Source organism: Lathyrus oleraceus, chromosome 3, assembly GCF_024323335.1.
Source record: "Lathyrus oleraceus cultivar Zhongwan6 chromosome 3, CAAS_Psat_ZW6_1.0, whole genome shotgun sequence".
Classification (NCBI taxonomy): Eukaryota; Viridiplantae; Streptophyta; class Magnoliopsida; order Fabales; family Fabaceae; genus Lathyrus; species Lathyrus oleraceus.
The window spans coordinates 70,825,884-70,838,998 of record NC_066581.1 but is presented as its reverse complement, the minus strand read 5'-3'; the positions used below and the strand labels follow the sequence as shown (position 1 = coordinate 70,838,998).

The window sequence follows — 13,115 nt, the reverse complement described above, 5'->3', positions numbered from 1 at the left end:
CGAAGTACGCTAGGATTCTTATCATGTCGAATTGAATCTGTTTGTTATGCCCAATTGTTTATGTTAGCTTGTGTAATAGGTCTGTGTGTAAAATCCCATTAGTTTAGTGTGTTAGTTTTCTTATAAATAACATACTAGTCTCTCATCATTGCATAAGGCAAATCCTAATTAGGGTGAGATACATTATTTGCTATTATATAATACTTGTAATCTGGTTTCAAAGAGAAAGTAAAGAATATCAGTTTATAATCAATTTCATTGTGTTTTTCTTGTTTTCTTCTTTTCTACTCCTGTGGATTTCTTACCAATCAAGAAACCAATTATACTTTATAATTCCAGCATCATTTTCACAATAATTATATATATATATATATATATATATATATATATATATATATATATATATATATATATATTATGAAAGTTAAATTTTTTGCATGTCAGTAACAAATAAAATTCTTTAAATCTATCTATAATAAATGAAAGAACAATATCGTGTGAAATATGCGATGGTTCTTATAATTTGGGATTACCAAAAAAAAAATTACACTACTCCCATGTCGTCATGTGTATATATAGAGAAATGTTGCAATAACAAGGTGAAACAACCAGAAAGTAGAATATAGGAATAAGAAAAACTTGGTCTTGTATTAATTACCTTATCAATTTCACATATTGGATGAACACAGTTTCAGATTGAGTAACCAAATAATTATGGAAACACCACCATTGGACGACAAAGCAAGAAAAATGAGAGATCTTCTCTCTAGCTTCTACTCTCCACACCCTTCAATGTCACCTAACTCCCCTAACACCATCTCCAAATTCACCTCTTCTGATGACATCAACTCTTCATCCTTCCAACCTGATCACTACATGAATCTCATGGTACTTTTTTTTTCTTCATCTTTTTGTTTTTAGTTATTATTATTGAAAATGATATATGTCATTTCATTTGTGAAGGCACATGAGATGAATCTGGAAGGGTTACTCCATAAACATGTTGAAATGGTTACTCAAATAAAGAATCTTGATACTGATTTGCAAATGCTTGTGTATGAGAATTACAATAAATTCATTTGTGCTACAGATTCTATAAAGAGGTACATACATTAATATGTATTATCTTGTTACTCAAAAAATAATCATTGTTTTAACAAGATCAATGACAAAAAAATTGGTTCAATATAGGATGAAAAGCAATATTCTAGGGATGGAGGGGAACATGGAACAACTTCTTGATAAGGTGAGCATTTACTCACTATGAAACACAGACACCGAAAACACGACACCGACACCGGTAATAAAACCTAATCACAAGTGTCCGTGTCAAGTTTCGGACACTGATACTTTTTTTTTCCAAGAGGTGTCGGTGTTACAGAGTTATTTACTACTCTTTTTATTCAATCCGCATATGATTCACATTTCTCTCCTATGCAGATAATGTTTGTACAATCAAGGAGTGACAATGTTAACACTTCTTTAACAGAAAGTAGGGAACATATAGAGAAATTGAACAAGACATGCAATCTTCTACGTAAAATTCAGGTATTATATTTCATAAACCAGTAACACATGTTTTGTTGTTTCACATCAACTAGTAACAAAAGTGAAAATAAAAACGTAAATCACAAACAATGAATATGATATTTGTTGACACGGATCTCTCAAGTGTGTCTACGTCTGCGACTACGGAATGAATATGATATTTGTTGAAACGGATCTGTCAAGTGTGTCTACGTCTGCGACTACACAACAACTGTGGTTCCGTTTCCGTCTTATTATTTAATAATCTATTTGTTGTTTTATCGTTATGGAAAAACAGTTCATATATGACCTACCTGATAGACTATCCAAGTGCATCAAAGCTGAGGCATATGCAGATGCAGTCAGATTCTATACTGGTGCAATGCCGATTTTAAAGGTTGTGTTTGGCCGATATTGGTCCTAAATCAATCCCTTTCATTGCTTTTACACTTAGTACACACACTTGAACATATACTTTCATGTTAGTATAATAAATTTAGGAATTGGATGGTTTTTCACTCTCTATCAGGCATATGGAGACTCGTCGTTCCACGATTGTAAGCAAGCATCTGATGAAGCCATATCTATCATAGAAGAAAAATTGCAGGTATAGCTTTGATATGAATGAGAACCTTATAATGCATTGAACAAATAATTGATAATCTGAGATTTTTTGTCTAAGCAGGAGAAACTACTATCAGATTCTGAAACAACTCAAGTGAGAGCTGAGGCTGCAATTCTCCTTAAGCAGTTGAATTATCCGGTTCATAGTTTTCTCTTAAAATTGCATTTTTTGTACTGATTTTCGAGATTTTCGACATGTCAAACCTTTATAAAGAAACTATTAATCATTTTATGCAGGTGGACAATTTGAAAGAAAAGTTACTAGAGAAGTTGGAAAATCTCCTTATAGACATTCAGTTGATTCCTGAAGCCGTAAAAACCGCTTCACCCTGTTCTCATGAGGTTAGTATTTCCCTTTCATTCAATTCGTCTCTCTCTCAAAAGTGCTTATTTGGAATTTTCTATCTTATCTTTTGTTCTCAACGCAGGTAGCTTTTCATGAGTTTGTAGAGGCCATTCATGCATTTCAAGTTATATTTCCTGATTCAGAAACACAGTTAGTTAAACTTGCTCGAGACTTGTTGAACAAGTTAGTATTCATATGTTACGACTCGGTATTTTTTAAAGTTATTTACATACATTGAAGTTTCTTTATAGGCAAGTTAACTTTTGAATTTCTTTTCAGAAACTTTCTAATTGTTGAGGAGTATGTAAAGACTAGAATTTGTGTAGAAGATCTACTCGGTGTTCTTCGTAAGTAGTATCTCTAACACTTTACTATTTATTCTTTTCTTTTGGTTTAGTAGTCTAATAGCCCGAATTTCACTCCCCGTCTCTGCAATCAGATATCTCTGCCCAGCTACCAGCTAAGCTGTTTTAACGAGACTTTTACTATTTATACTTACTAAACCATTTTTTATATATTTTAAGTTAATTGTAATTATGATTTATTTAAATGTGTAATTACACATGATCTTAACACAGGAGTTGTTTGGAATAATGTGCTGAAAATGGATGAAGTGCTACAAGAATCATCTCTCTCTGACCATTCTCTTGAGGTCCTCCATTAAATTTATTTCTCCAAAAATAAATGTAGTTTTACAAACTGCAACTTAATGAAAATTCAGATTCAATAAATAGATTTTGATTTGATATAACTAAATATTTTCAGGCTGCGAAAGTTTCTGTCAAGTCGTATGTTAACACTGCATTTTCTTATCTAATGCAAGATATCTCAGGTTAATTAGTTCTTCTATTACTTTGTATAAAACTCTTGATTTGAGATAGATACAAAATTGTTGACAAACAGTTACGTCGTAGATTCGCTATTAAATGTATTGAAACGGGACGGAGTAGAAGGTCACTCACTCGAAGCCGCCTTAGATGCTAGCACGAAAATATTGCTTCAAGGAGGCAGAAACTTTTTGCAGGTGCGAAAGTAGACTAATAGATATATGATATTTGCGTATAACTTAACTTCGTTATAAATTCATACATTATTTATGATTTCAGGATGTTCGGAAAATTCTTGACGACGAGTTAGAGATCCTAAATAAACTAAGAGAGTTGATAAGTGATTGGGTTCAAGAAGGATTTCAAGACTTTTTCAAACAACTTCAGCTCAAGTTCCAATCGTTTTCAGGACGAAACGATTTGGCACACATTCAAAATCATAGCTTTGTTGAAGGATCTCAAGGTGACAAAGCATTTCCTGGTCTTGTCCTTGTGTTGGCGCAACTGTACGCTTTCGTTGATCGGACCGCCATTCCTCAAATCAACGAGGCAAGAATCGACAAAAGAAATTCTCAGTTTTAATTTCATGTCTAAAGTGTCTTAAAAATTGCTTTATGATGTTTAGGAATTAGCATCTTCCTTTTCTCCTGGTGTCGGTGGTTATGAACATGGACTTTGCTTTGTTTCTAGAGAAACCTCTCGAAAGTTTAGGTCTGCTAGCGAAAGTTTCTTGCATATGGTATGTATTATTCATTTTATCTATAACCTGCAATCGATTGTCCCTACACAGCTACTAACTGAGCTGAATTAACGAGACTAACCTTTATTCGTTTTTGTTGAGTGATATTTCTTGACATGCAAGCTATGTTGCGTTAACATATTCTTCTTTCGATTATTTCTAGTACGTTAAAATGAGAACTCAAAGGATATCACATCTCCTAAAGAAGAGGTTCACCACACCTAATTGGGTAAAGGTGAGTGTGTTACTAGACTTTTGTTTCAAAAATAAGAACTTAATATTTGAAAGAGTTTAATATGTTGTTTCGATTTGCACAGCATAAAGAGCCAAGAGAAGTTCATATGTTTGTGGATTTGTTTCTTCAAGAGGTTGGTGTATCTTTATAACCAATTGCTATGAAATCTATGAGAATAAATATTTATACATCTCTATTGGATATCTCAGCTCAAAGATATGGGCAATGAAGTGAAGGAGATTTTGCCTCATGGTACACAGAAGCACCATAGGGTTGATAGTAATGGAAGTAGTAACTTATCTTTATCAAGAAGCAATTCTATTCCTGATGAGATTTTGAGTAGATCAAATACTCAAAAAGGAAGGAGCCAACAACTTTTCGAAACACATTTGGCGAAATTGTTTAAGCAAAAAGTTGAAATCTTCACTAAAGTAGAATATACACAGGTGTTTGTTGAATGAATATCCTTTTATATTGCGAAATTGATTGAGTATTTGCAAACAATATCCATTGAAAATTCTTTTGTGAATTGCAGGAATCAGTCATTATGACTATGGTTAAACTATGTCTTAAAAGTTTACAAGAATTTGTTAGACTACAGACATTTAACAGGAGTGGATACCAACAAATTCAAGTGGATATTCAATTTTTAAGGACTCCTTTGAAAGAAATAGTTGAAGATGAAGCTACAATGGACTTCTTGCTTGATGAGGTTGGTAAATTATCTTACCCTTGACTCTTACCTCTTCAAATTTTGTGTTATACTTCATTTTCTATGCATTTCATCTTTATTTTTGTATAGATTTGTGTGGTTCACTTATATCTACCTTCTCTAATCATTCTATTGAGTATGGCTTATAAGTATTTACAAGTTGGCAAGGTTGACAAAACAACAATTGCAATGTAGTTAGAGACATAGACACGGTTGGCCGAACTTTATTCACAAATATCGCGTGTTCATTGTTTGCACTTATCGTTTATTTATTTTTAGAAACAAGTTGTTGTTCTAACAATTGGTATCAAATGACTCTTAGTCTTAATGCGGAATTTATAGGATAAAGGTTTGAAGGAACAAACAATCTTGGATTATTCTAAAAAGGATAAAGGTTTGTTGGCACAATAAAGTCTTCAAAAGGTGTAGTGTGAGACAATCGACACATGGAGGAAACCTAATGGATAGGGATGAGGAAACTTAATGGACGAGGATGAAGGAGATGTGTATAAGTGTGAGTTGGAAGTCCCATATTACTTAGAAAAATGAAGGTTGAAAATTTTATAAGTGAGAGGACTCATACACATATCACCTTAAGGTTTTTGATGAATATGTGATGTCTCTCTCACTTGTGTGTTGCTCTTAATCCAATGTTGATGCTTCTCATGATGATCCAACATGAGAAGGTTACGTGCATAATACTTCTTTTGTGTATCAAACAAGTTGATGTTTCATATCCTAGATCTTATGTCTTTAAAAGAGATTTGAGAAAATTTAGAGTTGGAATATGTAGGCTGTAGATGCGCGGATGATTCTATTTGCAACTTGTCACTCAATATTATAATCACTAATCTAGTAAAATTTATGGTGAAGGTCACTCAAGAAGACAAGTTAATTATTCTGTTGTGTTTGTTACCAATTATTATAACCATTTTTGGTGAACACTCTTACCTACTCTTACCTATGACAAGAATACTACCAACTAAGATGATGTTACAAATACACTTTTGTCTCATTTTCAAAGAAAAAAGAGTGTGAATGAAGAATCTCAATTCGAAATCCGTATGTAAAAGGGAGGCAAGAACTTAAGATTAAGAAAGGTAAAATTGGTTATGAAAACAAGAGATTTAAATCCAAGAAACAGAAATATTATTATACTTTAGTGCCAAACTAATATATCATTAGAAAAAGGATTGTCCAAACAAACTGCGGAACTTAACCGGTTTGCGAATATGGTTCAATCTAATGGTTCTGACGACAAAAGAGGTATACTTTATGTTTTGTCTAAAGAGTGCAAAGAAATATGTATTCTTGACTCTAGATGTTCTTACCATATGAAATCTCATGGAGAATGGTTCACGAGATTCAAGTTAAATATTTTTGAATTTGTTTATTTGGGTGATGACAAGGCATGTATTATAACTGGTTAGAGACACATTACATCTGTTATGGTCAATGGTGGCGTGGAGACATGACATTCAATGGTGTAAGATATATCCTATAATCAAAAAATAGCTTTACTTTCCTCAATACTCTATTACCCAAATGACTTCAAATATAAGGAGGAGTGAATTATGATAAAAAATACTTTTAAAACTTTAAAGAAAAATGTTGATTTTACTTATTTATTTTTTAGAAAAGAAAAGAAGCAAAAATTATGCGAGGACGAATAAATAACAAAAATATAAAGAGATAATGGAAAATAAAAAACACATAAAAAATTATGTTAGTTTGACCTTAAATCATGCGACCTACTCTAGTCTTTAAGAACCTCCCTTAAAGAGTTCCATTAACAACAGAGCTTTTATCACAAGATCGGCTCACAACCTTCTTACATCAATTTTTTATCTCAAGTTCAACTTGTAACCTTTATAATGATACCAGAGTTTGCAAGAGAATATTGAACAACAATATCTTGATTTACACTTACCTTTCAAATAGATTAACGATCACTTACACAAAAATAACTCTTACTAAGTGTTTCGCTCTCTTAGCGCTAAAATAATTCTAAGTTAATATGAAATTTATAAGAAGAGAGTAAGAGTAAGAGAATGAGTAATATTCATATTTTTTGTGTGTTTTTCAATTGAACACATGTCCTCTTTATATAGTAAAAATTTATGCCAAGAAAGAAAATAATTTTGGGCTAGATCTTCATTATAAATAGACTGTGACTCTAATCGATTATGAGCTAAAAAATAAGAAATATATATGATGAATCTGAATCCTAATCGATTATAAAGATTCACTAATCGATTATTGGACGAGTTTGCTCCATAATCAATGATCTAAGTTTCATAATCGATTAAAGGGAGAATTTTTGCTTCATAATCGATTAAGCTCTGGTTTCAAAAAGGATTAACCCAACTTAAGAGGTTTAGAAGAAGTTTTTTAAGAAAGAGGAGGTTTAAGTTTCTACGTGATACTAACTTAGCACTTTAAGAGTTATACACACTTAATTACATTTGGTCCTATAAAAAACATAAACAATAAAACACATGATTATAGGTTAGATTTTTGAAATTTGATTTGCTTCTTGGTGAATTTCTTTAGCTTTTGATTTTTTTTTAGGCAAGTCACCAGAAACCCTCTCGCTTTTTTATTTGACTCACATTTCTTTCTTTGCTTGATGATATTTGTGATTTTTCTTTAATTTCCTTTCTTCATCATCAAAATCAAGTGTGCATATACATCACATAGAACCATCTATGATACGAAACAATGACTTATCCCATATGTATAATAAAGACAAAGACATTGTTAAAGTTATCAAGGGGGACTTGGATAATGATGATAGTAGATAGGGTTGCATGTAACATCTATAAATGGTTGGGGAGTATTGTAGGTGATGTTGCATAAGTTAGATCTAATAATTATACAACCAAACTCTAGCATATATGCATCAGTCATCTTAGTGACAACATGATGATGGAATTTCATAAGAGGAATCTCTTGAAGAATTTTCACATTTGCAAGTTAGGTTTGTGCAAGTATTGTGCACTTAGAAAAAACATTGTTGTTCTCATTTTAAATTTGAGAAGCACAATACTAAGGCAATCCTAGATTATGTTCCTTTTTATATATGATAGCCTGCAAAAGATCCTTATATGGATGATTATAGACATTTTATTACCTTTAATGATGACGTTTCACACAAGGTTTGAGTGTATTTTCTAAAAGTGAAATTTGAAGTCTCTATCAAGTTCAAGTTGTGGAAAGTAGAGTTAGATAATCAAATAAACAAAAATATCAAGTATTTGCAAACAAATAATGGGACAACGTATATTTTTCCAAAAAGTTTGTGTGGAACACCTTACTCGGGGGTATTTTTCAATTCAAAAGACATTATGCTTAAATGGCGTGGTAGAAAGAATGAACATATATATAACTGAAAGAGAAGTATGTCTTCGATTAAATGATGAATTATTTAAGGGTTTCTGAATTGAAGAAATTTACATGGTGTGTTATCTCATCAACATGTTACCACATGCTTCATTTTACGGATAAGTTACAGAGAATGTATGGATAGGTAACCCCATTGATAATGATAAATTGAGAATATTTGAGTGTCCAGCTTATGTGCATATATTGATTGAAGATTGATCCTAACTTGATCCATACTTATAAAAGTGTATCTAAGTCGGTTACACAAAATGTGAAATGGTTCAAGTTATATGATTTATTTTCAAAGAAGATGGTAACTCATGTTAAAGTAGACATTTGAAACAAATATGTTCACATATTAATGAGAAAATTCCATGAGTAAAGTGATTCACGTGGATATTGAATCGTTGTCGTTAAGAAATATGCGAGCAATACTTGAACATATGTTAAGTTAGGCTCTTATAGTGTAATTGGTTATGAATCTAAAATTCAGGAGGATTACTAGAGTATTCCCGTGTACGTGATAAAGATATCCATAAGTTCAAGCTACCAAAAGTATTTGGGTATACAGACTTTGCAACTTATGAAACTCTTAGTAGTTATGGAGATTTGTCCATTTTTAGAGTCTATCGAGAAAAACAAGTGGATGGGTGTTAAAGTGAGAAAAATAAAACATGAGAGTTTGTTTAATTTTTTAAGGATAAAAGGGTTATTAGTTGCAAGTAGGTGGACAAGAGAAAACCAACAATAATATAAAAATATGAAGAAAAGTTCAAGGACCATCTTGTAGCAAAAGGGTACTTACAACATAAAGGGATTTACAATGATGAGATTTCTTCTCTACTCGTGAGACACAATTATACAAATTTGACACGCGTAATGCTAAATATGTGAGTATTCTCTAATACATACCACTTTAAGCTCTCATTAGATTATCATCCAAAGACATATATTGAAGTTAAGTATGTGTCAAAGGTTTCTTTATGTCTATGGTTATTTAATGTATGTTATGATTTGCATTAGACCATATTTGTCAAAAGTTGTATGTCAAGCATAAGCTTTGTACAAAAGAGATGAGCAGTTTTTAGAAGCATAAAAGTGGATTTTTAGTTACTTGAAGAGTACAATAAGTCATAGTATCATGTTTGCTAATAGATAAGGTCATCCTTCCATTTTTCGAAAATGTTGATTCAGACTATGTTGGTGATATGAATGATATGAAATATACAACCATATATGTCTTTACTCTTGCATGATGGCTTAGTTGTTGGGAATTGTTGGTTCAATCCATAATGGCCATGTCTACAAGTAAAGCATGGTATATTCTAGTAGACAAGGTTACTAAAGAGGTCTTATGATTATTAGGATTTGTGACGGAATCAAATGTTGAGCAAGGTGAACTTTAGTTATATTGTGACAATCAAAGTGTGATTTATTTGGAAAGAAAACCAAGTGTATCACTCCAGGACCAATCATATTGATGTGAGATTTCAAAAGATAAGAAAATTACTTTCTTTTGGATAGATATTACTTGAAAACTTTAATACTTGTGAGAATGCAACATATATGTTTACCAAGTTGGTCACCAGTGACACTTCAAACATTGCTTGGACTTGTTAGATGTTTCTCAATGTTAATAAGAACTTGTTTCCCTACATCGCCACGGTGCAAATTTATTACAACTATTATTCAAAGAGGTTTCATATTTGTCAATATGGAGATTATTTGGTATGCCCTATAAGTATTGACAATTGGAAAAGATCAAACGTGCAGAGCGAATGAGACATGCCTTTGCACTTTTAGCCAAAACATTTGTTGTGGGGGGAGACTAGACATGCATAAGGCTTCTTCCAAAATGTATGTCATGATTCAGGATAGTGTAGTAATATAGAACATATTATTTAAATACAAGTTGTGAACTTTAAATTATAATCCTTTCACTAATAACTACAACAAACTTTTTAATAAGAGACGTAGGCACAATTTGTAAACTTTATTAATCAATATCATGTGTTTATTTCTTGTGTTTGTTAAATATACTTGGATCTCATCTCAAAAAGTTAGGTCAAAGGGTGAGGTTTTCCTATCATATTTATATGTTAAACATCCCGGGAATCTAAACAATGTGGAACTTCAAACAAACTCCAACAACAAAAATGCCTACTCAACATCTACCAGCATGCCTAACATGGGCCTATGTCAAATGCTTACATTGCAACCCTTAACTCGACTATGATAGCATATAAAATGTGCTTAGATATGAGCCCTAAAAATCATCTCAAAGGGGGAGGCTGCCTTCACATATTTATATGTTTAGTATCTTGGGAACCCAAGCAATGTGGTACTTCAAACAAAATCCAACAAAAAAAATGAAATTCAATACCCATCCTCACACCTAACATGTGTCTGGGTCAAATTCCCACTTCATAGTACTTAACCTGAACCTGATACCATGATAAATATGTTTGGACCTCATCCCAAAAGTCATCTCAAAAGTTGTGGTTTCCACCACATATTTATACATTCAACAACCAGAGAACCTAAGAAATATAGGATTTCAAACAAAGTGCAATAACACAAATACATACTCAACACCCACCCTCACACCTAGCATGATATTGGATCAAATGCCCATATTGCAGTCATTAACCTGACTCTAATACCATGTTAAATATGCTTGGATCTCATTCTAGAAGCTATCTCAAAAGGTGAGGTTACCCTCACATATTTATGCATTCAACAACAAGGAAACATAAGCAATGTGAGACTTCAAACAAACTCCAACAACAACAAAAAATCAACAGCCACCCTCACGCCTATCATGATCCTTCAATGTGGGAATTTGACTTGGGCCCACGCTAGGCGGAAGGTGTGTGTTGAATAAATATTTGTGTTGTTGGAGTTTATTTGAAGTCTCACATTGATTAGGTTCCCGAAATGTTAAACATATAAACATGTGAAGGAAACCGTATCCTTTGAGCTAACTTCAGGGGTGAGATCCAAGCATATTTAACATGGTATTAGAGTTGGGTTAAGGACTGCAATATGAACATTTAACCTAGACCCATGTTAGGCGTAAGAATGGATGTTGAATATGTATTTGGGTTGTTAAAGTTAATTTGAAGTTCAACATTGCTTAGGTTTCTGGGCTATTGAACCTACAAAAATATAAGGACAACCTTACCCTTCGAGCTAGCTTTTGGGATGAGATCCAAATATATTTAATATGGTACCAGAGTTGGATTAACGGCTGGAATATGGATATTAGACTCAGACCAACGCTAGGCGTGAGGGTAGGTGTTGAATATGTACTTGTGTTGTTGGATTTTTTTTTTTAAGTTTCATATTGCTTAGGTTCCCGGACTGTTGAATGTATAAACATGTAAGGAAAACCTCTCCCTTTAAGCTTGCTTTTGGGGTGAAATCCAAGTATTTTTGACATTGTTTATCGTTTTATTGATCTTTTGAATCTAATTGTTGTTCTAACGCTCTCATATCATTGATTGTGTTTATTGTTTGTTTTCTCTTTTGAAATTGGTTGTTGTTTTAACACTCTTGGATCCTTGCGTGTGTTTATCATTTACTTTCTATTTTAAAATTGGTTGTTCTAAACTTTCATATCTCCATGCTTTAAATCTTTAATCATTTGTTTTTTTTAATATAGGTGATTGTTGCAGCTGCTGAACGATGCCTAGATCCAGCTCCATTGGAGCCCCCAATATTAGACAAACTTATACGAGCAAAGATAATAAAAAATTAAGAAATATAACATATTCTCTTATAAATGTGTCATGCCAGTATAGTTTACGATCATGTTAACATTTTTGTTTGAGATGTTTTTCTTTACACGTTCCCAAAGAAATATGAGAGTGGATTGAGACTAGCAATTAACACGTATTCATGTATTACAATAATAATTGCATTTTTGGTCATTTTATCTTGTTGTTAGTCTTATTTGATGATTGTTGTGCTAAAGTGCTAAAATTATTGTTTTGCCAAAAAATATCCAAAGGAGAATTTGTTATTATATATGATTTAACTTATTTTTATCAGCAAAATATTAAATAAGATGATACAAATTGTTGAGACATCTTAGCTCCGTCATCCTCTGGTGCATTATTTTTTGAAATATTTTGTTTGATTCGGGATTCTCAGGAACAATCGTATTTGATGATATGTTATTTTTTTCCATATTCTGTGTGATTTGTTTTGTTATAGAATCTACATGATTTGTTTTGGAAGATTTTGTTTTAAAGATTTAAGTTGTTCAAGATTGGACATGCTATGGATATTTAAATGTTTTCTAAAATGTTCTTAAGTCCTTTAAATATTATTGACTTGGACTTTAAATAAAGTTTGGGTATTTTTAGTTTATATATATATATATATATATATATATATATATATATATATATATATATATATATATATATATATATATATATATATATATATATATATATATTCGCGAGGGAACCATAATTAATCGATGGTCAAAGGATGTAGATTGCAATAGTGGAGTTGAGCTTCTAGTGCGGTGAAAGAGAGACTACCTACAAAGTTAAAACACTAACGTCCAAGTCAATATGAGAATAAAATGAGATGAATGATATTTGAATTCAAATTGTACCTAAGAAATGAAACGTCTCCCCTTTATATAGTAGAGCGATTGGCGTGGAATGCGGAAATCTGTCTGATTGATCTTGGAACAATTCATCTGC

At 32.1% G+C, this 13,115-nt stretch overlaps 1 protein-coding gene across 2 annotated transcripts; it reads left to right on the top strand.

The window, feature by feature from the left end:
- The first annotated feature begins 601 nt into the window (after positions 1-601).
- Positions 602-12,273, top strand: LOC127128927 (vacuolar protein sorting-associated protein 51 homolog). 2 transcript variants are annotated; one of them, XM_051058278.1, is made up of 20 exons: positions 602-888; positions 964-1,103; positions 1,192-1,246; positions 1,441-1,548; positions 1,826-1,924; positions 2,057-2,134; positions 2,213-2,290; positions 2,389-2,493; positions 2,580-2,680; positions 2,777-2,844; positions 3,076-3,149; positions 3,263-3,329; positions 3,412-3,521; positions 3,604-3,873; positions 3,950-4,063; positions 4,227-4,298; positions 4,381-4,431; positions 4,508-4,744; positions 4,834-5,010; positions 12,059-12,273. In XM_051058278.1, exons 1-20 carry the CDS (start codon positions 715-717, stop codon positions 12,152-12,154), a joined length of 2,274 nt encoding a protein of 757 aa, XP_050914235.1. In that variant the 5' UTR covers positions 602-714; the 3' UTR covers positions 12,155-12,273. The 2 variants fall into 2 exon arrangements, with proteins under 2 accessions (XP_050914235.1, XP_050914236.1); XM_051058279.1 differs by lacking the exon at positions 12,059-12,273 and adding an exon at positions 5,353-5,882.
- The last annotated feature ends 842 nt before the right edge of the window (positions 12,274-13,115 follow it).

What these genes read in the sequence shown, in the direction of transcription:
- LOC127128927 (XM_051058278.1), top strand. Translation starts at nt 715, where the DNA reads ATGGAAACACCACCATTGGACGACAAAGCAAGAAAAATGAGAGATCTT. An exon ending in GCTACAGATTCTATAAAGAG is followed by an intron (nt 1,104 to 1,191) that starts GTACATACATTA and finishes GGTTCAATATAG; the next exon opens with GATGAAAAGCAATATTCTAG. An exon ending in GAGGCAGAAACTTTTTGCAG is followed by an intron (nt 3,522 to 3,603) that starts GTGCGAAAGTAG and finishes TTATGATTTCAG; the next exon opens with GATGTTCGGAAAATTCTTGA.